Here is a 26,942-nt window from a genome sequence, read left to right as displayed (position 1 = left end):
AGCTCCAGAATCTGACGCTGCTCTAATGTGTATAAATCCACGTATAGTCAGACATATATACACACATGCATAGAGGTTAAAATAGAATCGTAGCTGTGTGCGGTAGAGCATGCCTTTATACCAACACTTGGGAGACAAAGGCAGGTGGATCTCTTGAGTTCAACACCAGTCAGAGCTACACAGTAAAATCCTATCTCAACAAAATGCAACAGGAAGTAGGGGGTTCTGGCTCAGAAAAGAATAGCACCTGGGGCTGGCTGTGCATTATACACAGTGGTCTGTACAACGAAGAGAGTAAAGGCAGCCTACATGGCTTCAAGACTGCCTCACTGCTAGCAGAAACAACCATGCTGACTCCGGTGCTTCTAGAATCCCACTCAAACCAACATGAACTAAGGAGGGAAAGCATCTACTATCTGAGAGGCAAGCTCTGTTACTGCAGCTACCCCTTCAGTTTGCACCCACTGCACAGTATATGAGGGATGCTGGGAAGCCGGCAGAAGGAGAAAAGCAGAGACAAATACAAGTTTCTTCTTAGATTCTACTTTATTTGGTAAAATTCAGAAACTAACAACCAATTCACAGCCCCCACCTCCTTCTCTGTGAAGAAGGGAGTTCCCCGAGACAGAAGGGCTGTGGCTTGGGAATTATCCACCATCCAAGGTTTCCACTCAGGCAGCCCACGGCCTGACAGGCCTCCAGGCTGATGTTCTCAGAGGCAAGAGAAGAAAGCAAAGGAAGCCCTCAAGACAATGAACCCTCCCGACCCTCTTCCCTACCTCAACCTCCCCACACCCACAACCTACATAAGACAGCAGAGGACAGAGCATGAGTGTGAGACACCACACACAGGTGCACAGAGCTGCTTCTTGGCCGAAGAGTGACAAAAGTCCTCCCCAGGAGGAGCCAACTGGCAACACCATTCAAGGCTTGGTGGTCCAAGGTGATGGCTGGTAAAAATCCAGGGAGAAAATATTCCACTTTCAGCCCATTCCTAGGTCTCTAGTGAACTGGTTTTAGTTATAAAAAGCCCTGTTTCCACACAGGTCATCTGTGGTTCTAGGGGCAGGTGGCTTAGGGAAAAGCCTCCCATGCCAAGAAAACAAGGGTGGGAAAAGGAGGGGAGGACAGGAGGGCAGCGCCTTTAGGGAGGCCAGGAAAAGAGATCCTGCTCCTTGGCTAATGGATCCGAGTTAGCTCCTCCACGACTTTGATGAGGTCATCTGCAGTTGCCTCCCGCTTCATACCACTGCCATCATCATACTGAAAAGAGACAGGGAGAAGGGCCATGTAGACAAGAAGGTACTCTTACCTCAGCAGGCTAAGAGATACCTACTGGCCACCACTGCTACAGCAAGGAAAAGGATTTCAACAAAAACCTGGCTGTAGTCCTTAGGGACTTGGTCAGTCGAGCTAACTTTGTGTTGTCACTGCTGAATATTCCCTCCCAGGAATACCTTCCCCAGCTAAACTGCAGAAACTGGGAAAGGTTACTTCCTGTAGGAGCCTAACTCTACCTTCTAGTCTTTCTAGAGAGCCCAGGACTCTTGCTAAAGTGAAAGTAGTAACTCAGGAACAGTTCCCAGCGTGTAAAATCCAGAAAGTCCCCACAAGCCTCAACTACACCACCTTTCCCGTAGATTCCTCTTTATGTGATAAGCATTATGGAAGGCCACAAAGGGCCACTGGCCCCATGAGTTCTAGGAGGAAAACCTGGAGTCATCAAGTCTCCAGGAATGACACCCATTTTAAAAGGCCTAGCACAAATACAGCACAGCTCACCTGCAAGTTTGCCACAACCTCCTGCATCTTGGGGCGGCTGATATCTAGGAAACTTTCAATCAGGTCACCATCGATGAAGCCTGTGGCTGGTTCTGTCTTTCGCTCAGTGTGAAAGGATCTCCAGGTGAACAGGTAAGTTAAAGAACACAGCTTATCTGCAAACACCCCTGGCTCTCACTCATCTCCACACCTCTGAGCAAGAGGGAGTCAGTCAGAAGTAAATAAGGAAACAATCTGTTTCTACTAAAACTCATACTACTTTTGAACAGTTTTGGAATTGAAAGAAAGTCCTGCTCAATCCAATGGTTCTCAATTAGGGTAACCTTTAAAAAGTTATGGCAAAGCCCAGACAAATATGGAGACTCAAAAAATGTTCCAGGTAAATTCGATGTCCGTATCACCACCCACCCAAGTCTAGCCTTGGAGTCCTGAATAAACTAATGCCTAGGAGAGTGCAGGCTACCCAGCGCCCTACAAGTGAGCAAGACCTCAAGAGTGCTCTTCCTGGGACAGTCACATAGGCAGGAGCTCTCCCAGGCCTTGTCTGGGAGGGCTTGAACTGCTCCTGTATAGGAGTGGATGGCTGATCTTTATAGTGTTTGGAGTTTCAGCTTCTCCACATGATAAAGCTCTCCACATGCCCTGGAATGAGCTTCCCAACAGACAGGTGCTCTGGGAAGAAAGGATATAAGGAGTGCTCAATCTTGCCCACACTTTTGATGACCTTATTGAGTCGGTTCTGCATGTCCAACAGGAGGTTGTACCAGCTCTCCGACAGTGAGGTCACCAGCCCTGAAGAAGGAAAGGGGCAGTTAGCTACAGAGCACTTCAAAACCCAGACAAGCCAGGGACGAGCCTGCTGCAGCCGAGCGCACCCTACAGGAGTGACCTTACCTATCATGCCGTTGACTGTGCCAAAGAGCACCGAGCCCTGGGTAGGGGTAGAAGTCTCGCCCAGATTCTGCATAACTAGGGAGCCATGGCAGAACACATTGACAAACTCGCCCAGGTGGAAGAGACCAACCTCCTGTAGGTGCTGCCGCTCCTCATCAGTGGTGGCAGCACTGAAAGACACGAGATGTCACTTTCTGAACCCATCTCCCTAAGGAGACCTCAACACAGGGCCATGTTTGACAAGACACTATGTGCTGAGTGTCCTGGGAAGACCATCTGGCGGTCAGTCTACAAAGCCTCTCAATCCTCTACCCATCAAGGGGCATGCATAAGCCCACACAGCGCTCAACATGTTCAACCCCACAGACCCAGAGGCCTAGCTCTAGCCATGCTGCTACAGCAGACAACTCACCTGTCCTTCTGACACACAAACAAGTTAAAGGCATTCTCAGCTCCCAGAAAATTGTCATCATCCAAGATCTCCACTGCACTCATCCAGTTGGGATTAAAGTCTCGGGCAATCTGAAAACAGACAAGGAACAAGTATAGTATGCAGTGTGGAATCCAGTTCTGAAATTAATCAAGCTTTTGGTTAGAAGCCAAGGCCTCACCTGCAGAAGGTGCAGCCCTGTATGCAATAATGGCCACCATAAGACATTACATCTCAGTCCCACCCCACTCTAAAACTAGCCAACAACGGCCATTTGGTTGTAATTTCCCAGAGATGGGAAAGAGGGGCAAGGTGGGGAGGAGAATGTCTAAAAAACTTAATGGACACAGAGTGTGGCTCAGGGAGGACCCTCACCATCAGCAAGGGGTTACACTGTACACAAGTCTGCACTACCTCTTCAAAGTTTCCTTCCATAGGCTTGTAGGCAAGCAGTAGCACTGATCGCATGAGGTCGCCCACCAGGATGAAGTCGCCCTTGGTCTTCAGGTACAGGGCCATGATGTTGTTGTAGTGATTGCACTCAGTGCGAAGTTCCTTTTCTGTGGTCCATTCATAGAGCCGCACCTAAAAAGGCACAATGTGTGAGGCTGGGGATCCCAGCCTTTGAGGAATGTCTGTCCCCCATTCAACCCTCCACTCCCTACAGAGTACAGGGTGGGGGGGTTGGAAAGTGGTCTATATGGTATGAGTGAACAGTTATTTTGGAATCACACACTGCTGAATTAGAAAATTAAAAATATAAAATTAGGAATGGAATTCTTTTTAAGCATAAAAGGAGTTCAAGTAAAGGAGACAACAACGTAAATGTAACACTATACTCTTATCCTTTTGTAAGTAAAGTCTAGTAACTAAGCTGCAGAAATATCCCTAGAAAGAGAAAATCCACCTACACAATTTGATAATCAGAAAGGAAAAAAATTACCTATCAACAATCTGCCTTTTCTGAATACTTCTTAAACTTGTTCACTCTTGAAATTTTTTGAATGAATCCAATGAGCAAACAATGGAAAAACCCAACAAAAATACTGGTGCTGGTTTCCATAAGCAGTGCTCAGCATGGCCCGGACTGCATAGCAGAACCTCAGCTAAGGTGACAGACCTCCCTAGCAGATTCTTCATGGTACAGATATCTCGCCACAGCCTCTGCACATCGACAGACTCCCTGGCAGAATGTACAAAGCCATGATCTGTTAAGGATTTTTCAAAGAGCGCTAGTCCTCCTACACCTGCTCTCTTAAGACTCTTTAGAGACTAATCAATGACTAGCATACAAACCCCAGCCAGATCATTAATTGCATCCCCTTCACTTCTTACTCTAACCAAAACGAGGCCCTCCTTCCTTATTAGTACTGAAGGACCACCTTCCGGCTGCCCCTCAGCTGCTTGTTCAGACGCTTGCTCCCAGTGCTGAAGCTCACATCCTCTGACACACTTTCAAACAGTTACCTAATTCTCACCCAACCCTATACAATAGGGCTATAATTCTTGGTGACTTAAATATTCATAGAAAAGGTTCTTCCAATATTTATCACCAAGTTACACATCTTTCCTAATTATATATTAGATTTAAAGGATGCTAAGGAAAACACGGGTTGGTTCATTTTGTTTAAATGAAATATTCTTTTGACATGGGACACACCTCACTAAAGAGGCCATAACCCTAGCCTCTGTTTAACCTCCACAGCACTCAAAAAATCTAATACATGCCTTTAATTCAAACACTCTGGAGAAGACAGACAGATCTATGTGAGTTCAAGGCCAGCCTGGTCTACATAGTGAGTTCCAGGACAGCATGAACTAGAGACCCTGTCTCGAAAAAAAACCAAAAAACAAATCCAAAACCAAGCCAAACCTTGGGGGTTCTAAAGCCAAGTCCATCCAAAGTCCAGTTCAACTTCAGTTCCTTAAGTTCCAGCTCTACTCCCACGATTCTGTTATCCCTAAAATAAACTCCTCTAGCATCGTTAAGGGAGAGACATTCTGGGGCTGGAGAGATGGCTCAGCGGTTAAGAGCACTGCCTGCTCTTCCAGAGGTCCTGAGTTCAATTCCCAGCAACCACATGGTGGCTCACAACCATCTGTAATGGGATCTGATGCCCTCTTCCCTCTTCAGGCAGAAAGCTGTATGGTGTATACATAATAAAGAAGGGAGACACTCTACAAGTCCACCAGCCTCACCGTGCTGTTGATGCTAGCAAGCAGCTTCCCATTAAACTCCACCATAGAGTACACAGCCCCCTTTACTTCCTTTTCGGCCACAGTCTGTAGTTTTCCTGGGGGAAAGAAGGAGAGATACTCTTTAGTCTTTTTTATAAGCCCAAATTTAACCTAGTCAAGAGCATCCGCCTGGTTGCCCCAGTGGCTTAAATTTTGCCCCTAATCTTCTGGAAAAACCAAGAAGTACTGGGAGGAGTAGAAAGAGGATAAATTGCAGTGAGAATGTAATGTATGAGAAAAGAATAAAAGTCTTAAAAAAAGAGAGTCAGCACATGCTGAGATGAAGCACAAGTCCCAAAGCAATGAAGGAAATGCCTCTAATGGGTACCAAGATCTGTCTCCTATTCTAAAGTCATCCTGTTTAGGCTCTGAGACCTTAAGAGGTTAACTGCTTCCCCAGGATTTCATAGTCTTTATAATCCAGACTCTCACTCACCATCCGAATACTGGAAGACCACAATACGACCCTGTTTGGGCTCCGCCTCTTCAGGATATACCATGGCTGTGCCCACGATGAAGTATGTGTTGGGGTCTTTACCCAATTTGCAGGAGACCAGGCTGAGGGCATACTCGTTTTGTAGAAACTGATGGGCATGAAGCACTAGGAGAGGAGAAAGATGACTGATTAGAGACACTGGCCTCCATCCACTGCCCCTCAATCACATGCTTCTGTGAGGCTGTGGCTTAGGCAGTGTAAGAACACCAGCCGCTCGCTGCCCCTGCCTTTTCACACAGTCCATCCCACCAGCCTGTGCTAATGAGACGATGCCCAATGCTGTAGATTTACTGCAACCCACAGGTGTCGGTAGTGTCTTCTCTGCCCCAATCCCAATTTGGCTTTTCCTCTTAGGAGAGAGAGCCTACCACCTTCTCAGGCTCCAGGACATTTTGGACCTCAGAACAGGCCAGGATGTAAGTGACAAGGACAGAAGCACTTGTCTGCACCTTCAAAAGTATGCTGGTCAATGATGAGGAGGTTGTGCACTTCCACCTCTTCTCCAAAGGAGGTCTCGTGAGGAGCCGTGCTACTAGAGAAGAGCTTGCTGGAGCTGACGCTGCTGGACAGGGCCTGCCGACAGAGAAAAGGCATGCCATCCCTCTTAAAGCAGAACAGGGACTAGAGGTACATAAGGCTGAGTGTGAACAAGAAGGCCGATGCTGGCAGAGCAGCAGAGTCTGATGAACAGAGTGCTTAGGAGAGTACACTGGAACCTGAAGGTAAGGAGCCAATCACACATGCAACTGACATGTTGGCCTAAAGATCACAGCAATGTCACAAGTCAATCAAGCAAAACAAAAAACATGAACTCGAGCCTGAGGCTGCTGCAAGCTGCACAAAGAGCAGCACAAAGAAAAAGAAAAAGTCACAGAAGGCACGGGAGGAGGATTAGAATGGACCTGCTTGGTGGGAGGGGCATGCTTTATGGTGGCAGTTCCTCCTGCCCATAATAAACCCCAATAAAAACGCAAAACCAGATAAAAAAAAAACAAAAACATGAACTCAAGAAACCTACAGGGATAGACTATACCATCAACAGAAAGTCATTTCAAATAAATATGGAGAGATGGCTAAGCAGTTAAGAATACTTGCTGCGCTTACAGAGGATCCAGCACACACACAGAAGCTCATAACCGCCTACAACTCCCGTTCCAGGGATCTGACATACTCATTGGCCCCCTCAGGCACTATAGAAGCACAGCACACACATCCATGTTCAGGCAAACACTCATACACATAAATAAGACCTCTGTACTCTGGATTAAAGGAGCTAATTCCAACAGATGTGTATAGCAGGAATGAAAGAAAACAGCCCACACCCTATCTCCATGAAATTAATTATGTAGCTCTGAAGGTTACATTATTATAACCTTTGTTTCACAGACCAAAACAAAACAAAAAAACCGCAAAGGCTAGTTTTGTCCAGCTAAGGTCACACCATTATCAATAAACCTTAAAACCAATTCCACTGGATCTCAATTATCATACTGTTGTCTATTATACTTTTCTACTGTCAACTGTACACACTGGACAGAGCATTCAAACTCACAGGAGAAACTGCTGAGGCTGTGAGGTCACCAAGGATTAGCTGTGAAGTTTGGGATGAGGGTTGTTCCAAGTTGTTTATGTGGTTCTGGGCATGGAACCCAGTATCTGTTCAATGTAGTCAAGTATTCTACCACTGAATTACATGCCCCTCTCTACGCAAAGTTTTACCGCAACTTGGCTAAATGCACTCTTTGAGGCTACAATAGCAAAGGTGGGTAGTTCGGACAGAGTCCATTCAGCCTGAGAAGTCAGATCATTTCCTATTTCACCCTATGAAGAGAGTTTGCTCATTCCTACTGCCATCCTTCTTTGCTCACTGTGCTCACCTGGGTGCTAGCACTGGGCCTCAAAGCAGTAGTGCCTCCACTGGTATCCTGAACTTCAATGCGGCTGGAAAGGACCCCAAAGCACTGAGACACTTCCTGATAGCAGATCTTCCTGCAAAACAAGCATGAAACAACGGTGCCACTCAGAAAAGTCTAAGACACTATGTACCAGCTCTCTCTGCAGCTTCTCTGGTCTACACTCACCTGGGAGATTCATAGAGAGGAACCGTGCGAATATGGAGTTTCTGGATCTCATCGATGGTGCCAATGGTGAGAGTGCTGTTATTGGCCAATGCCAGGCTGAAAAGAAGGGCTGCAGTTTAGAGTGACCTAACAAGGAAGGATTCTCCCAAGACACAATGACACCGGCTTGCTCTAAAGCAGGGTTTTAACCCACGTCATACCAAAATTCATTTGAGAAGACCTAACTCTGGTGCCAAGATCCACTAATGAAGACAGTCTTACATAACTGGTCTGGGTAGGCCCAACAGCTTTTGCTAAGTAAGGTGCAGCCAAGGTTGAGAATCACAACTCTAGGTCAAAGAGTGAATCTAACATACCAAGGATTCACTGGATGGTATTTTTAGCAATGCATTTCTATCAAGCACCTTCCCCTATGGATACTGAGTACAACTAGGGAGTACGTAATAATCACTAAATCTAGGGTTCTAAATTAAATGCCAAGTGGCACATACCTTTAAGCATAGCATTTAGGAGGTAGAGACAGGTGACTGTGAGTTCCCTGCCAGCCAATGTTACAGTGAAACTTTTCCATACCCTACACTATACCCACAAAAAAGACCCTGTCTAAAGCTTAACTATTCATGTGATTCATCTGAAAAGTTCTTGAAATATACAGATCCTAGAGTCTAATAACCCCAGAATCTGAGGAAATAAAACCTCTATGCTATTCTTTTCAGAATACCTCAACTCATCTACTTTCAGCCTTGCAAAAGCTTTCAGATGTTTCTAATAAAAATCCCTGTCCCATACTTCCCATCACATTGACTTATTGACTTTGACACTTGGGGGAAACCTAGGCTAGGGGGGTGGGATGGGATGGGGTGGGGAAAAGAGTGAGGGAGGCAAAAGAAGCACTATTATGTCCCCAGTTAGTAACTCCTGCTTAAAGAAAACAGGCTTACCTGTCAGGATAGCCATCTGAGTTGAGAGGACACATATAGTTCACCTCCTTGAGGTTAACATTGGAGAAGACCAACTTATGGTTGCTGCTATAGATGACAGTGGGCCGGTCTGAGCAAGCAAAGACGTTGGTGGTAGAAAGAGAACGGAACGTCCTCAACACCGTGGGCTGGGTACCCAAAGTCACCTTTTTACGGTCACTCAGTAAGCCTGCAGAAAGAATGGCGTGAGAAGAAGGAAAGAAAACAGGACAAGAGCTGCGGAGTTAAGGCTCAAATTCACATTCCAAAGCCACCAACACTCCATTTCTGAAAGAACCCACACTCAACTGTTTTTCCTCACCTGTCTCTATGTTGAGCCCAAAGTAGAAGAGAGCCCCATCTCCCAAGGCACAAAGGAGGTAGTGGCTGCTCTCAAAAGTGGTCATCAGGATGGATCGAGGGATGATCTCTGTGGGAAAGAGGGGCTTTAAAACTTGTTCCACATCCTGACTGGAATCCAAACTCAAAATACCAACAGCACATACCTCCACCCAGCATCTCCTTGTGCAGTAATTCAAAGGATGGGAGCTTCAAGATACGAGCTGAAATATCTGTCCAGAGACCAATGGCACAAAGTGGGGACAGGCCATTGCTCTCTCCTAATGGGGTGATATCCAAGCAAGCCACTTCATGTTCCATCTCTGTGTGGCTGAACAAAGAGGAATGAATATGGCAGAGGAAGAAACCCAGGGACCAAAGATGCCCCATAGAACAGAGGATATTAAGCAAACATAAAGACACTAATGCACCTGATTTGCCGGAGCTCCTGAGGATGGATCTGAAGATAGTACAGTGCCCTTCCCACAGCAACTACCACCTGGCTGCTGTTACAGGAGGCCACGCTGATGTTCTTGCCCTGGGGCTCCTTCCACTCGCTGACCAAAGCTTTGGGCTCTTGAGAGACCAACCTTACAGACGCTGAGGTGATCTACAGGAAGAAGTGAAGTCTCTAAGCAACTGCAAGCATCTTTTCAGAAATGCAAAAGTGCTTCCCCTCCCTACCCCCATTAGGACAGGAATAAACTACAGTTCTACCATACAGTCAAGCCTCTGGTTCCAGGACCCTCAAGAATACCAAAATCAGCAGATGCCCAAATCCGTCGTATAGTGGCATATTTGCATATAACCTACACGTATCTTTCTATATTCTATATATCATCTCTGAATTACTTGTTCTGGAGCTGAGGATTAAACCCAGGGCCTTCCTGAACTGTGTTCCTTCTCCAGCCCTTTGGATTACTTTTTAAGACCTAAGACTATGTGAATGCTGTATATATAGTTCCTATACTACACTGCTGAGGGAATAATGACACCATCACCCCACCCCACTCCGGCCCACCCCCGCCCAGACACACATCTGGTATAAACACAATTCACAATTGTTTTTTGTTTAATCCACAGTTGGTTCAATACATGGATGTGACTCATTGGCATGAAGAGCAAAATCCATGTTCTTTTCCCCAAAGTCTCTCAAAAATTAACTACAATAGACATCATTTTTACTGAAGGAACTGGGCCTAAAGCTACTCAATATGCTTTTGTGTGGTGTATGTCCATTTCACAAGCTTGCTGGGGCAATAACTGCAACCCTCATAAGGTATCAATGGGACCACCATGCTCACAGTTTTTTTTTTAACCCTAAAATCAGATCAGTAATCCATGGTCTTTATGGGGCATGAGTCATTAAATTATTTAAAGTCCTTAGCAATGGCTGCATGCTGACCTACACAGTAATCTCTAAAATGTTACATAAACTTATTCTACTATTGAAACAAAAAGCAAGATGATACTACTACTATTAATTCATCTTACCCATCACGCCTAGGTAATAAAGGCCTTTTTTTTTTTTTTTTTTTTTTTTTTTTTTTTTTTTGAGACAGGGTTTCTCTTTGTGTAGCCCTGGAACTCTCTGTAGAATAGGCTGGACTTGAACTCAAAGAGAGCCCTCCATCTCTGCTCCAAAGTGCTGGGATTAAAGGGATGTGCTACCACAGCCCTGCTCTAGGTTTTTACCAATCTACTACTGCCAACTGGCTAAAGACCAGTGGGTAAAGATGAACAGCTGTTTACTACTAAGGCATTCAAATATCTTGTCCACCAATGGAAAGACCTCTGAGAATGGCAAAGAGGACAGTACAAAAATTGGAAGGGCATTAGGTCACAACTTGAAAAGGTGGATGAGTATTGTGTTAGGAAGCTGCTCTGAAACCAAATTCTCAAGGAAAACAAAAGAGTAAAGATTAGCCTTCTAAAGGCCTATGTCAAGCAAGGACTAGCATAGACCAAATGGGTGTTAATGTATGATTAATTGTTTTTTGTCATTCATTGTGTTTTGCTATTTCCCTCTTTTTTTCCCCCAAATATTCTTGTGTAGAGCTGGGAAGGGTGGCCTCTAAGCCTAGCACTTGAGAGGCAAGGGGATCTCTGTGAATTCAAGGACAGTCTGGCCTACATACTGAGTTCCAGGATAGCCAGGGCTATGGAGAGAGACCCTGTCTCAAACAAACAAAAATATTTCTGTGTTAGTGTTAAAATGAAAGGGATAACAGTGTCTCAAAAGACACGATATAATTAATGCTACAAACAAAGCTATATATTTTTTAAATATCTGAGCAGTGTTGTAGGAGCCCATGGCTTTTTAAAGATTTATTATTATACTTACATGAGTACTCTGTAGCTGTCTCAGACACACCAGAAGAGGGCACTGGATTTCATTATAGATGGTTGTAAGCCATCTCTCTAGCCCCATAAATTATATTTATCATAATCCCAGTGTATAAAAAATGTAAATTAATATCCAGGTGCTGATGAGAGGAAAATAAAGCTAATAGGATCTACTTCAAAGTTAAACAGTTACCTCTATAACAAGAAAATAGCACCTTCCCTCTAAGAACTTAATTTAAAATCTAGCAACAGCATAGCGGGGCAAAGTAAAGTCATGGTCATTTGACCCCTCAAACCCTTTACCTGGATAAGCTGCTGATGAGCCACATTGCCGCAAAAGAAAGTCTGTTGATCGTCCACAAAGCCCATCAATTCTGTTTCTTCCACTTCCTCTCCATTTAGCATGAGAACTCTGGCAGAATAAAAGGGAAGGTTCAGGTCAACCTAGGACCAGGTTCCCCACCTTGTACCTTCATCCCTCAAGTACCACAGGACCAGACCTGCCCTTACCTTGTCTGGCCCACAAAAGAGAGTACCAAAGTGTCATCAGTCTCCCGACTTGGGTCAGACCGCAGAGGCCATAAACCTGAACAAGGAGTAAAACATAAAGAAGTACACCATGAACCAGCACCCAAGATGTGCTCTCATTCTAAGCCAGTGCATCAGAAATCCTTGGGTTGAAATCTCTTCTGTTCCTTCCTGGTATTTACACTCTGAAGAAGTCAGATTTTAAAATTTGTTTGAGACTGATGTTTTCTATTTTTACCTTGACTCTAGATAGAGGATCATTTCCATGACTCAAACTTAAAGTTTTATATTTTAGGCTGTGAAATGAAGCTCAATGGTAGACTATTCACCTAGAATATGAAGTCCCAGTTAAATCCCCAGCACCAAATAATTTTCAAATATACAGTCTCACTTTACACCTCTTCTGACCTATCCCCCAAATTAGTAATCAGGAGGAATATTGTTCAACTGTTTTTATTAGAGAAATAGGATTTGTATTTCAAGCAAATACAAATGTGAAAATGTATTTGGCTTTTAACAATATATGCATGCTACAGCTCTTCCAAAAGACTGTCTACTTTTCTGTACCCAGACTATTCAGTTATTATAAGTAAGGAGTAAGTTTGCATTTCTCACTGTATGCATATGAAGGGCATGGAGAAGCTGTGGAGAATCACAAAACTCCATTTGGTTAGAATAGTCTCTAAGGAGTGTGTTTACTTCCCAATGCTGTTTCTTTTGGGAAGATCCTGTGCATAGCAGGGACTAGACCTTCTGTGGAGCCTAGGCTGGTCTCACATTCTGCACCATTATGCCACGCCTAGCTCATTTACTTTTATTTATATTTTTCTTTTATTGTGAGTGAAGCCTGTTAGCCATCTTTTGGAAATTTGGGGACAAGAATTTGATGTTCTTTATTGCAGGTTTTAAATTAGGGAGACAGGACTTCTAAGATGAAGTTCAACTATTTTATCTAGGCTGTCATTTCTACTTAGCAAATGTTTTTGTTTTGCTTCTGAACAAGTCTTAATGTTTCACAGAGCTGAATTTATCAGTTTTTGTTTCTGCATTTGTTGAACATGTGCACACTTGCAGGGATGCAATCACATGGGTATGTAGAGGCCAGAGGTCCATACAAGGTGCTTTCCTCAGTCACTCTCCAACCTGTTGTTTGAGACAGTATCTTCCAAGACTGAGAATACAACCAAGGGGTAGAACATTTATCTAGTATTATAGGTGAAACCCGAGATTCAATTTCCAGTATTGCAAACAATAAATAATCTTTCCCACTCCAAAATTACAAAGAAATCCATAAACTTTTCCTAGCTCTTCATAATAGACCCAAACGTATCTTTCCCAAATGCCTGCAGCCATCACAGTCGTATCTATTGTCAATCATGGATGGTCACATTTCAGAGGAATGACACCACTGAGAATGTTTTCATATGGAATTGTGTCTGTTTCTAGACCTTTGAATCACAACAAGCTGCCTATCCATGCAACAAAACAACTATTTTAATGGTTCTGCAATTTGCCCAGGCTAGCTCTGATAACCCAAAAATCAAGCAATCCTGTGAGAGAGCCTCCAAGTAGCTAAGGCACTGTAGGTGCGTATCATCTTTTGCAGTACCAGGGGTCAAAACTAAGGCCTCATCCATGCTAATAAATGCTCTACTAATGAGTTGCATCCACCCTCAGGCTCCCACCTACAATTTTTTTTTTTTTTTTTTTTTTTTTTTTTTCTTTTTTTGGGAGAGGAGAACAAAACAAAGGCCTTTTTCTATGTAGGAAAAACATTTACCCCAAAAGTAAATCCCCAAAACTTTTTTTTTTTTTTTTTTTTTTTTTTTTTTTTTGGACAATTTTTTTTTACCACTTAAATCCCCAGCCCTTTTTTTTAAAGACTTTATTACAGATGGTTGTGATGTGGTTGCTGGGATTTGAACTCAGGACCTCTGGAAGAGCAGTCAGTGCTCTTAACTACTGAGCCACCTCTCCAGCCCCCACCTACACTTTCAATCAGGACTTAGCAACACGTTTTAGTGTGTGTGAGAGTGCTAGCCTTCTCTCACTAGTCTTTTTAAGTTCTTCCTCACTGATCTTTTTTTCTTTTTCAATGTATTTATTTTATGTATGACAGTACACTACAGCTGTCTTCAGACACACCATAAGAGGGCATCACATCTCATTATAGATGGTCGTGAGCCACCATGTGGGTACTAGGAATTGAACTCAGGACCTCTGGAAGAGCAACCAGTGCCTTAACCACTGAGCCATCTCTCAGTCCCCCATTATTCTTTTTCTTTGTGGACTAATTTAGGTCAAAAAAAAGCTATAGGTATTTCTATTAAGACACATGAAGGAAAAGTCAAAAGAACATTTTCTTAATTTTTTTGTAGATTAGGCCTTTTTATTTGATAACTCTCTTTTTTAAGTGTGTATGTGTGTATAAAACAAGAGTACTTGTGCATCCTTGTGCCTTTGGAGGAATAAAGTTGACACTGGTATGTTTCTTAATAGCTCTCCACCTAACTTACTGAGGCAGTCTCTGTTGAACCTGGAGCTGGCCAATTCCAGGTTTTCTAACTAGCCAGCTTGCCTGGGAATCCTGACTGCCTCCTGTCACACATGCCTTTTGCATGGGTGCTGAGGCTCTAATGCAGGACAAATGCTTTACTGAGCATTTGTACCACTGAGCTACCTACGCAGTCCTTTGACCAATCTACTTTTACATCCTTTAGGAGGATTCTAAAGTTCTCCTTGTAACAAAATCTACGTGTTCCTTGGGTTTGGAGATGTTTTTGCTGGGGTGCGGGTGGCAGGGGGAATGACAACATTTTGTTATTGCCGATTGCCTTTTTTCTCAAATCTATTTCTAATTAACTGTGCTCACATACAAGCTGTTATCTCAGCCTGTTTCTCTCATAGCCTATTTCCTTAATGCATTTGAATTGTCGATAGTGTTTCTGTTGACTCTTGAGTTCTGCAGTTAAATGTTCACTTTCTTTCAATGCACATAGCTGTTTAGAGTCTGACTTGCTTTTATTTATCTGTTTATTTTATGTATATGAGTACAATGTAGCTATCTTCGGACATAACAAAAGAGGGCATCAGATCCCATTAGAGATGGTTGTGAGCCACCATGTGGTTGCTGGAAATTGAACTCAGGACCTCTGGAAGAACATCCAGTGCTCTTAACCTCTGAGCCATCTCTCCAGCCTCTGACTTGCTTTCCTAAAGCTGTGCCTCCTGCACACAAATCTGAGCTGGTTTGCTGTATAAGGTTTAGTGTTACCGTTTTTCCTTCAGAACAGGTGAGGTTAGCTCACTCACACCTGCTGATGAGACAGCTGTTTACTATCATTCCTGTCATGGTTCTAGGTTAGTGTCTCTGTCTCTCTCTACAGGGTTCCTCTACATAGCCCTGGCTGTCCTGAACTCTTTGTAGAGCAGGCTGACCTTGAACACAGATCCACCTGCCTCTGCCTCTCAAATGCTGGGACTAAAGGCGTGCATCGCTATGTCGAACCTATTTATACTTAAAAAGGCTCACTATATACCTTTTTCTTTTTCCATCAATTCCCTTACATTTAGTGTCTGCTTCCACATTCCTCTAAACTAGTACCCAATTTTATCACTAAAGTTTTCATTTGTCCTTTAAACATGCACCTCTATGCATGTTCTGTCATTATGGCTTTCTTACTCCTCCCTCATTTGATGTTTTCTTCTAGCTCTCACCAAAATGCCTTCACAACATGTAATGAAGCCAAAGGCCAAAGTCACTCAAGTAAGAGCTGCATCCTTTGTCCACCAGAGGCTACCTTTGATGCCTGGTAAGTCAATGCTGGCATGCTCATGGATTCCAATTCCGTTCCGGATGATCCGCAAGGAACCTTCCTTGAAAGCTCCAGAGCAAGTGACCAGCTGCAAGTAGAGAAAAGGTTTCTCAAGAACCCCTCAAGAGACTTGGGCAGTTACACCATGCCAGCTCTTAAATCCCATGACCCATACTGTGGAATCAACTTGAGGCTGCAAACCTAAGCTGTTTATCTCCAGAGCCCCTCAAATCTACTATTCAGATAAGATATCCTAGTCCAAAATGCAAAAAACTTCCTATCATTTTTCCTGGCATGCTTGCTTAGATGCTGGAACCTAGTTTCCTAAAAAGAACTAGAGTCAGACATAACTTGCTTACTTACAAGGTGACCTTGGGCAAATTAATCCATCTTTTTCCATCCTAAGTTTTCCCACTTCTAGGATCTAACAAGGTGCTAATAAAATGACAGGAAATGAATATACAGTGTCTGGCACATCAAGATAGGCACACTATAATGGTAGGTATTGTTACCTCACCAGGATTAGTAAAGAGGCTCTTAATAGTATCGTCAGTGCACACTCCTCATTCTAGATAAGCAAGGGCAGCTGAAGAGGCAAGCAAGCCTCTGTTCCCAGGACTCCCCCTTACCTGACCCTGTCCCTGCCTCTCCAGGTCCACCACACACATATCCACAATGGGTCCTAAGTTGGTAAAGGTTTCCATAGCCACTACATAGGAGCCTTGTTCATTGCTGTCGACATTGAGCTAAAAGGAAAGAACAATGTTAGTCCCAGAACATCCCTAATAAAGTCACATTATCTGAAAAGAAACTCTTAATCTGGCTTTTGTGCTCCAAATGATACTTCTAGAACAGGATTGCTGCCACACAGAGCTTTGAACTGGAATCAATGCACAGGCAGAGAAGCAGTAAACTTTAAAACACTTAAAACATTTAAGCCAGATGTTGTTGTGCATGCCTTTAATTAATCCCAGCACTCAGGAGGCAGAGTTCCAGGTAGCCTCGTCTACAGAGTGAGTTCCAGGACAGCCGGGACTACCTAGAAAGACCCTTTCTCAAAAAAAGGCAAAACAAAAACAAATGAACAAGCATATAAATTAAGTTAGAATATTTAAAAGCATTTTTCTAGGAGGAATGTCCAAATTTACATATGACAGAAGGGAACAATCTATTACATTAGACCCTTACCCACTTGAGGGTGAAAGCTGGGTCTTGTTCATCATTAAATGCACAGGACTTTCATTCTGCCAGACATATTTACTAAAGAACCATCTAGACACAGGTAAGAAGTTAATAAAGCAGAGAAGTGGATAGCAGAGATGTGAAGAAACAAAAAAGCCCATCCAGACAACAAGCAAGCTTAATGAAGAAGATAATGAACATAGTGAAGAGAAGCCAGAAAGCTGCTGTTTTCTCACCTTTACGAGCTGGGAATCACCCAGGCGAGACCCGACAAACACAACACCGTTATCAAGATATGTTAGGCACTCTGCAATGGAGGTCTAGAAGAAAGCCAGCACATCAAGGACATTAGGATTAACCCTTTAGGGTTAATATTACCCTACTCAACCAAGTGACACCTGAAACCATCCCCACAAGCCAAATTCAGCCAACAACTACTGAACTGTTCAGTATCCCCAGGACACATGATCCCCATGTCTTTACATCCTGACCTTGGTGACTGTCCGCTTCTCACCATTCCACCATAAACCCCACAACTTATTTTTTTTTTGTAGGTGCTAGTTCCAAACAGTAACTTTAACTCAACACCTCTAGTCTGCACAATGTCATTAAAAACCTCTCACAGTCACTGCTTAAGTATTAAGTTTTGCCAGAAGAGAGGCTGAATGGCAAGGCGCAATGACACATATGAAAATTTCACTAGTTACAAATAATAAAGAAAAAATGAAAGAAAAAATTTAAAAAGCATTAAGTCTTTTAGGAGCTTCTCCCAGATTTCATTGTCAACATTGGTCTGTACTCCTTGTCTTGTAGGCTCCTTTCCTCCTTTTGTGCTCTTGCTTTTTGGGGTTTGGGGGTTTTGCGGGGTAAAGAGTCTAAGAGATGGAGCTCAGACTGGCCTTGAATTTGCCACTATCTTGCCTTAGCCTAAGTGCTAGGATCTCAGGCTTACAAAACCACATCCAGCTGTCTCACTTTCTCTTTATGCTTCAGATGTCATCTAACAACATGTCAAATTCTCCAATAGCTAACTCATTCAGAAACCAACTTCTTGCTGGATGGTGGTAGTACACATTTTTAATCCCAGCACTCAGGAGGCAGAAACAGGCAGATATCTGTGAGTTAAGGCCAGCCTGGTACACAAGAGTATTTCTAGGACAGCCAGAACTACATAGAGAAATCCTGTCTGAAAACAACAAAATCAACTTCTATGGTAGAACTGACAACTCCTTCTAAAGATGTTGTATATCCTAATTCCCAAAATACAAGTGCAGAAGCATACACATACACTAAGCACCAAACAGAGTAAGACAGGAGCAGGCAAAGTCCTACCTCTCCAAGGAGTTCCACTCGAAGGTCCTTGAGGGTGACGGTGCCATCCATCTGCTCCTCCTTCTCTAAGAGCAGCATGAAAAGCCGTCCTTCCATATCTCCCAGAAGGTACCGTGAGCCATTAGGATCCACCCGGTTATGGCACACAATAGTGCTTTGCTGCCAACCAGGAGGAAGCAGCCATTAGTCAGGATCTTTCAAACCAGAAACCCTTACTTAATATGCCTTCCAAACCTGTTGGGCCACTGCATTATCCAAACTCGGACATTTAATCCCCAAATAAAATCAGTCAGATTATAAAACAGGCATCATTTGAAGATAATTTTCTAACAAGTTCAATCAATATACCTTAAATATTACTCATATTTTATGGAGAAGAGAAACTACCCTTGAGTATACTCTAGACCTGGAACAGAACAGAAGGTCTAACTCGGTGCAGCTGGGATGTGTAACATGTACTGGTTCAACCCCAGCACACAAGAGGGAAAAACAAAAACAAAAATAAAAAACCCCACACATGTACACAGAAAGATACAATAATAAACAGTTACAAGTACTCACTCACAATAAATACTGACACAGCTTTCTCAAAAAGTAAATAAAATTTAGATCTTATGCTGTAAGTGTAAGTTTGTCTCTTAAAGTGTTAAGACCTAAAATTTTTATAATTTGAGTTTTTAATTTTATGAGTATGGGTATTTTGCCAACATGCACGTATGTCGCCTGCACATTACATATGTGCCACACCCCGTAAAAGCGTGAAGAAGCATCATGAGCTGGAATTATAGGCAACTGTAAACTGCCATGTGTGTGCTGGGAATGAAAACCTGCCTCTCCTGGAATAGTAGCCAGTGCTCTCAAACCACTGAGCCGTGTCTCCAGCCCCCTTTATTACTCACTTTTAAAAGTCTATATAATTGGGTTGGGGATTTGGCTCAGTGGTAGAGTGCTTGCCTAGGAAGCGCAAGGTCCTGGGTTCAGTCCCTAGCCCCGGGGGGGAAAAAAAAAAAAAAGTCTATATAATTTATCAATTTGTATTTGGGCCCGAAAATACTACATTCAGTAGAATTTGCTAAAATTGTTTTTCCTTTTCCTTGGTGGCTGGAATTAAACATGCTAGGGATTAAACAGAGCCTCATACATGCTAGGCATGCATTCTACCACTCAGTACACTCTAGACCTCAAACCTTCCTCTTAAAGTGGTCATGTTTCAAAAGAGTGAACAGTATTCCTCCTAGTTAGCAAGCAGGTTAAACAAAACCAAGCTGCTCTCCTACACTGTATTTCCCAAGAGTAACTAACGTCTTATGTGCAGTGATCACAGTGATAGATGTGTAAGAACAAGGAAGTGAAGATGCAAGGAAGAGAAAGGTAAAACACTGCTCACCTTAATGATAGGAGGAGCGATTGCCAGGTATTTATCACCATTGTGATAGGTAATTGACTCCTGTCCAATGATGATGGCACCTCCAAAAGGCTCCGGGACTGCAGAAGAAAATCAGCACCATTAATAAACAGGGTTCAGGGGTTGGGGATTTGGCTCAGTGGTAGAGCGCTTGCCTAGCAAGCGCAAGGCCCTGGGTTCGGTCCCCAGCTCCGAAAAAAAAGAAAAATAAACAAACAAACAAACAAACAAACAGGGTTCAACACTTAGAGACTACCACTCAGCTACACTCCTATTCCTGGAACTCATTTTTGTGTTTTGAGATGGGAATCTTACTCTACTGCCCAGACTTGTCCAAACTCCTAGGTTCGGGTGATCCTCCAGTCTCAATCTACTGAATAAGGGATCTACAGGCACTTGGTACCCCCCCCCATTCTTGGTGCTTTGTAGTTCAGAAGGGTAGGAATATTCTCACTGCTCTTCCACATGTACTCCTAGCCCTGTCCAGTTTCTCTCTTACACTTCTAAGCTTTTCTAATCAAAGGCTTTACTTGCTTCCTTGTCTCTACTCTTGTTCCTTAGCTTGATTCCAAATACTCCCTACATCAAGGCCACTTTTCTCTCTTTTTTTTTTTTTTCTCGGAGCTGGGGACCGAACTCAGGGCCTTGTGCATGCTAGGCAAGCGCTCTACCACTGAGCTAAATCCCCAACCCCATCAAGGCCACTTTTAAGAAGAGTTAATATTGTTTTAAGGTTTTAAACTTTCCTATTGGGTACAATGGACATTGTAGCATAAGAGAGAGAGAATAAAATGAAGCCCACTATTTCTATGAAAGAAGCCAGATTAAATAAGCTTCACTGGCTCCCTTCAGTTGCGAAATGTAAAAATGAGACATTTTCACATGAAACTCTGCAAATCCTTCTCTATGTTTTAGTTGTCAATGCCTACACCCCCCAAAAATAGTTATACTTTTGGGGGAAGGAACAAAAGCAGAAAATCCCCAAGTCAGAATTCAAAGAGCCATTCAGAAAGCATACTTAGGGGAGACAAAGCTACACAGGCTTAATACTATGCACTGAAATGGAGGATGGAGATGAAGAAGAGAACCAGATCACACAGGGAGCAAAACCTCCCCCAAACCCACCAACCTGCGATCACCATTGAAGCTTCAGCTTCTACATTCTCCTGCTTCCAAGGGCCCTTGTTGAACTCCTTCTCGCGAAGAGACACCTCATAGGTTTTCACATGCCGCCCCTGAGGATCCTTGGGTGGAAAGAGTGGAATGATTGGTTAAGGTGACCCAGACTGCAGGGGTTCTATAAGGGTCAAACCACCACCACCCACGATTTGACAATCCTGTCACCAACTTTCCTGTCTTTGTCAGAATACCAACAGTCACCTGCTGCGCCTGTGATTACTTTCTGAGTAGACTGCAGGGTCTAATGTGCTGTTTCTAATAATTCAAACAACCAACAAAGTTTAAATAAAAATTGAACCTATCATACTAGCATATATGAGAGATATACCCTGCATGCTCTTCACTTGACATTATCAAATAACCAAAATAACCAAAGAGGGAGAGGCACCAAAGCTTAAGCTAAAAGATTAAATTGTTTTGGTGATTCCTTTTCCCTCATTTTCCATGTGTGTGCAGGGTGTGTGTGCAGGGTGTGTGTGCAAGAGCACGTGGAGGCTCAAGGCTGATGTTGGGAAACATCCCATCCTCGATTCCAGGGTCTCTCAATCAAACCCAGATTGTGCCTATGTAGCTACTCTGGCTAGCCAGCTTCTGGGGAGCCTGACTCCGCCTTCTAAGGCTGGAATTACAGGCAAGTTGCCACACCCACCACTTTAAGTGGGGTCTGGGGATAAGAACTCTGGTCTTCATGTTTACATAGCAAGCTCTTTAACCACTAAGCCAGCTACCCAGACCCTGTTTGACACAATTCTCAAGAGTACTCTGAAGAGGTGACCACAGAGACAATACAACGTATTGCTCCCTTAAAGGTAGTCAAAAATGCTCCAGTCCCGCCACTGTCAACTCCATCTTCCTCTCCTTTTTCTGAATCGTGACTCTTCCCCTCCTTTTTTGGAATCATGACTCACATCAGTCTTGGGGCTGCCAAAGTCACCTTTAAGAGGCTAAAGAGCAGGGGAGAAAACGACATTCAGCCAACAGAAGATGGCTTCAATCAAGCTCAGACCAAAGTCTAAGACATCACGGAAGGAATTTAATCACGTGTTTCAAGAAGCACATCTCGGCCACTGTGACAGCCCATGAAGTGCTTTGCTGGAACACCTTTCACATACAAGGGGATTAATTATCAAATTAAACTGTTGGCATAAAACAGTCACTTATGGTTGATAAAAACCTTTTCATCAACAAATAAGGGAAAAGACCATCTTCACAAAAAGTTCGAGTGAACATGGATGTGGGTCTCTGGGACCCACAGAGGAATGAAGAGCAATCCTAACTGGCAGCCCTGGTCTGGGAACAGACAGAGCCAGAGCCAGCCCCATGCAGTCAACACCACTGTTTTAATGATCTGATAATTATAAAACTAAAAAAAGGAAAGAAATTCAAAGTTTTTTATTTCAGTTCTGATGGCTAATAAGATCAAATAAAATCATCCTCAACTAGTTTTGACTTTAACTTTTATGTTAACCAGTCTCAGGACTATAATAGCATTTATGGTGATCAAAAATACACAAAACCCACCACATACATTTCCATTACTCTGTAGGTGTTCCCAGGCCTACACGCTACCATTCTATATAGCAAGGGAGCATCATTTATTTGACTACAGGCAAGTAACCTGACCTCACACAGTCTGGCCCTTTGTTAAAGGCTGAGACTTTACCAAGATGTTGGCATGTTAGTCTGGATCTCTGTGCCCCGCCCCCACTTACAAATCTGAACCAGAGAACAGCTGCCCAGGATCAGCTCTGCTAAAATTTTAGGCTCAGACTAAAATAGAAGTCAAGAGCCAGCAAGTCACCAGAAAGTGAGTGCTAGACAAAACATGGACAGCTTTTTCAAAGACTAAAGTAAAGCACTATCATGATATTTTCTCTTGGCTTATAAAGGCAAGTTATGAATCATTTCTCTACAGCTAAGTTTTTATAATCCTCTAGGCATGCTAGTAAGAGACTCAAACAGAGGATAAACTAGGTCACCCTATAAAATCCCCAAGGCCTACTACTGGAGCATAATCTCAGGATTAAAACCTGCTATAAACCTGACAGCATTTGCTGCCCCCAAACAAGTACTAGTACACCCAAAAAGTGGGGGCGGGGGTGGATCTGACCCTTATTAACAGTTTTGTTCAAAATGTTTTAAAAATAGTCAACACTTCTCCCTAGCCTGCTACCAAATCCAGCCCGACATTCCTTTGGCAAAAATCCCACTCCCACCATTCCAAACCATCTTTCCCTCCCTCTCTTCTCAGACCACGTACCTGGTAGACAAAGCAAATGGTAGGCGCTTGACAACCATACAGGAACTTGACATCGATGACATGCAATTCCTCTAGGCGGATGTTAAAGGCCTTGAGCTCTTTATTGTCTCGGTCTAGTGGAATGACCTTGAAAAGGCCATCGTAGAGTCGGAGGCCAATCATACGGCACTCAGGGTCAATGATGCCAATGATGCCAGTCTCTGAGGGGCGACCAATACGGTCCTGAGTGGGGAAACACTGGAATTAGGGAAGAAGCTCATTCAAAGAAGCAGAAGATACTGGGTACAATGATTTCCCAGGCAGAGGTTATAAGGGTTCTAAGAGGTTGTTTTTTCCCCCATGAGTGAATTATTCACTTTCCCTTGGAAAATCAAAACAATTCAAGCCATGGGGGCTTTCTCCATTTCTCTGATTACATAGAGTGCCACCCTGACAGTTCACTGCCCATCAACTACATCCTGACAACAGCCCTAACAGAAAAACTGATTGCCTGAAGCAGCCACCTCCTCACCTGGACATTGCCATGGGCCCTTGTAATGATATCAATGCTTTCACCACTCTGCTTATACTCCAGGATGCAGGCATTGTACTTAGCAGTCAAGATGAACAGCAGGTCTTTGCTCTCCCCCTGGAATCCAACATCATATCATCAAAAGAGGTTCTTTGAAAGACAGGAACAACCTGTTCAGCTTTTTAAACATCATTCTTCAAGTATGCTAAGCTTTTAAAGAATCTTCCAAGGTCTACTCTCCACACACAGGAAATACTAAGCAAGGCTCTAACACATACTAAGCTCACACAAGACCCTAAGGGGATATACAAAAGGCCAGGACTGAGGCTGGTAAACATCTAGGCCTTCCAATCGCAGTTTCTTATCTCTCGCTTCTACATGCAAAGTCCTTTTAAATTCACCCCATTCTATTCAAGTTTTGAAAAAAGAATAAAATGTTTCTCCTTCGGCTGAGTATATGGAAAGAAAAATGAGGGAAAATAATCTGTAGTAATATCAATGAAAGCTACAATAGATCTTTAATCTTACTAACAGTCCCAAGTACATTCACAGGGTTTTGTTTTTGGTTTAGGACACAGCTGAACAACAGTTGTTCTAATTGCAATGGTGAAACTGTTAAGCTAACAGGCCGTGCTTATTGTGTGCTAAGCTCTGTGCAAATGAATCACTTCATCTTCACAGTAATCTACCAGAGTGGTCACCCCCACTTGTAAACAGGGAAATCAAAGCTTGCAAAGGTGCTTTAAGTGAGATGACTAAGAAATAAAGCTAGGACTAACACTACAACCTACCCTCTGCATCACTAACAATGTAGTGACCCACATTCAAACTCCTTCAAGTTCTCTTCCCTAAAAACTCTCCCCTTCTGGAAAACTTGTTAGGTCGCCATTCCCAAAGAAGAGTTTCTCTACTTAAACTTTCATCCGCCCCATATAAGAGATGGGCCCAAGGCTCCTTCACTGCCCCTCCCAACTAGGACACTCACCTTGGGTCTGAAGAGCTCCATAACTGCGATCTTCCCATACATCCCCACCTCTTTGACTGGCCGCAGGCCTTCTGCGGTGACCACATAGATCTCTAATCTTGTGTTTTTAGCAATCAACAGGTTCAAGTCTTCCGCTGAAGTAAAGTGTCCTGAAAGAAGAGAGCCTCTAACTGTTGAAGCTGGAGGGACAGGCCTTTCATGGACCTCTAATAAGGCTGCCTAAGTACCTTGCCTCCTCACCAAATGCAGCACCTCAATGTCTTGCTTCACGCATCATTCAACAAAGTTATAATCTTAATCAGACTTTTAAAAATGTCCCAACAACAGACTGTCCTTTGACAAACTATGACTGTGAAAATTCTTTCGATAGTTGTTGGGTTTTCCTTTCCAAATTACAACAGCAGACTGTAATTGATGCTAATGGAGAAAGCCTGTGTTTCCTTGAGTTCCCAACCAATGCCTCCCAGAACTTTCACCAGAAAGATAAAAGGTTAGAAAATTTCCCAGGGCCTTAAGTGTTGTCCCTTCACCTCCCAAGCAATCTACCAATACCACTCAGCCCTCTGCAGCTCTCTCTGAACAAGAAACTTTTGTTCTGAAATGATTAGCATTTACGTAAATACACGAGTTTAAGTAACTGAAAATATGAGTTCAAGATGAACGTTCTTTGGTTTGGGATGTAACTGGCGATAAAGAGCCATGCACACAAACAAGGCAAAGCTTGCTCACTGACCGGCCAACCAAACCTTGTTCTCCAGCAGCGGCCTGGAGTAAACAACAGCCCCAGGCAAAAGGGTGGGTCTGGAGAGGGCCTGGGGGGAGGGGGGGTTGCAGACATTGCTCAAATTCCTCAACCTTCTGGACACCCACCGGAAAATTATGACCCCAAACTTGCCTCATTATCAGCTCCCCTTTCTCCCCTGACCACATGGGGCCAGTTTAGAGACTCAATCAACCATGCACATAACTCATACTTCGCTCTCTGTCCCACCAGGCCTGGACCAATCCTCAATAACAAGTGACCTCCTATGAGCAAAAAAGACCCTGAATAGCAGCTTCCGCTGCCCAAAAGGCGCGTGGTGGAACAGCTCCTTTGAGACCGCGAGCTAAGGGGGACGTTCCGCGACTGCCAGCGCCTTCCATTCCCGGAGCTCAAGTTTTTGCTCCTGCCGCCCCTGGGGCCGCTGGCCTCCCTAGGCCTGGGATCCCTCCCTTGTCCGGTTCTCCGGCCGGGGCAATCTCACCGGTCACACAGCCGTTCACTGCGGTAGGCTTCTGCGCCGTTACGACGTAGTTGTACGACATATTGAGGTCCTTGGGCCGGCCCGTGGGGCGCCTAGAGCGACGACAGGGAGATGGGCACGAGCGAAGAGACTGAGAACCCCCACCCTCACGCAGCCAACTCCGTGGCTGTTGCCTCCGCCCCTAAGACACGTTGCAGGCCAGAGAGGCCGGGCGCAGAGGATCACGGGACAGCCTCACCTGGCCTCTTGGAGGACTTACGGAGCCCGAGGCGGCCAACCAAGCGAGGCCCCGCCCCTGAGGCCCCGCCTTTTCCTAACCGCCAGAGGCCTCAGTACCCGGATGAGAGCGAGAGTTCGGGTACGCAGACTAAACCGGCCTCCACTTTGGTCAATTACGCCCTAAGAGGCCGCCTGCTGGTCCCCCTGCCACGGTCCGCGCCCCTCTCCTTCCTCAGATTCTGCCGCCTTCCCTGCTCTATAGCTCCAGGCGTCCTCAAGGTTTTCCCTCTTTTAGAACAGGAAGGACTGCAGAGGACTAGACTGGGGAGAGAGGTGACCAATGCCGACTAGAAACATGCTTTTCTTTGCTTAACTCTTCGAGCTCCTCCTGATCCATCGAATGCCCTCAGCTGACTTTAGAACGATTGTTCTAGGCAGCCTCACACACCCCCGGGGGTCTGATTGCTCACCTCTTTTAGTTTCTCCAAAGGCTCCCTACTAAATTACTTGCTAGCACTCTTAGTGTGTCCCTCCCCCCCCCCCGCCCCACTGCAAATTCTGAGCTCAAACACACTGGAATTTCACAAAAGAGCCCTAAACACCCAGGTGATTAGTGCAATCAGCCCTGCAGATCCAGGCCCCAGGCTTCATCAGACAGCCTCCGTGCCCCAGCTGAAGCCCTTAGCAAATCTGCAGAATGCCAGAGGGGAGCTAACT

The 26,942-nt window shown here is 44.1% G+C and overlaps 1 protein-coding gene across 1 annotated transcript; it reads right to left on the bottom strand.

Moving 5' to 3' along the window:
- Positions 1-527: 527 nt before the first annotated feature.
- On the bottom strand, positions 528-26,231 carry Ddb1 (damage specific DNA binding protein 1). Its single transcript, XM_032891619.1, has 27 exons — positions 26,007-26,231; positions 24,763-24,911; positions 23,778-23,894; positions 23,267-23,488; positions 20,957-21,071; positions 19,810-19,907; positions 18,423-18,581; positions 17,327-17,410; positions 16,538-16,654; positions 15,894-15,996; positions 12,076-12,151; positions 11,869-11,977; positions 9,651-9,829; positions 9,387-9,550; positions 9,203-9,310; positions 8,863-9,070; positions 7,922-8,017; positions 7,718-7,829; positions 6,290-6,413; positions 5,781-5,945; positions 5,306-5,400; positions 3,521-3,691; positions 3,089-3,198; positions 2,677-2,846; positions 2,472-2,574; positions 1,783-1,906; positions 528-1,263 (listed from the first exon to the last, which is right to left on the bottom strand). Exons 1-27 carry the CDS (start codon positions 26,065-26,067, stop codon positions 1,180-1,182), a joined length of 3,423 nt encoding a protein of 1,140 aa, XP_032747510.1. The 5' UTR covers positions 26,068-26,231; the 3' UTR covers positions 528-1,179.
- Positions 26,232-26,942: the final 711 nt, after the last annotated feature.

This window comes from Rattus rattus, chromosome 2 (assembly GCF_011064425.1).
Source record: "Rattus rattus isolate New Zealand chromosome 2, Rrattus_CSIRO_v1, whole genome shotgun sequence".
Classification (NCBI taxonomy): Eukaryota; Metazoa; Chordata; class Mammalia; order Rodentia; family Muridae; genus Rattus; species Rattus rattus.
This window is presented reverse-complemented; position numbering and strand designations above follow the sequence as displayed.

What these genes read in the sequence shown, in the direction of transcription:
- Ddb1 (XM_032891619.1), bottom strand. Translation starts at nt 26,067, where the DNA reads ATGTCGTACAACTACGTCGTAACGGCGCAGAAGCCTACCGCAGTGAAC. An exon ending in AGCTTCAATGGTGATCGCAG is followed by an intron (nt 19,908 to 20,956) that starts GTTGGTGGGTTT and finishes TTTCTTCTGCAG; the next exon opens with TCCCGGAGCCTTTTGGAGGT. An exon ending in TGACCAGCATACTTTTGAAG is followed by an intron (nt 5,946 to 6,289) that starts GTGCAGACAAGT and finishes CTCCTCTCCTAG; the next exon opens with TGCTTCATGCCCATCAGTTT.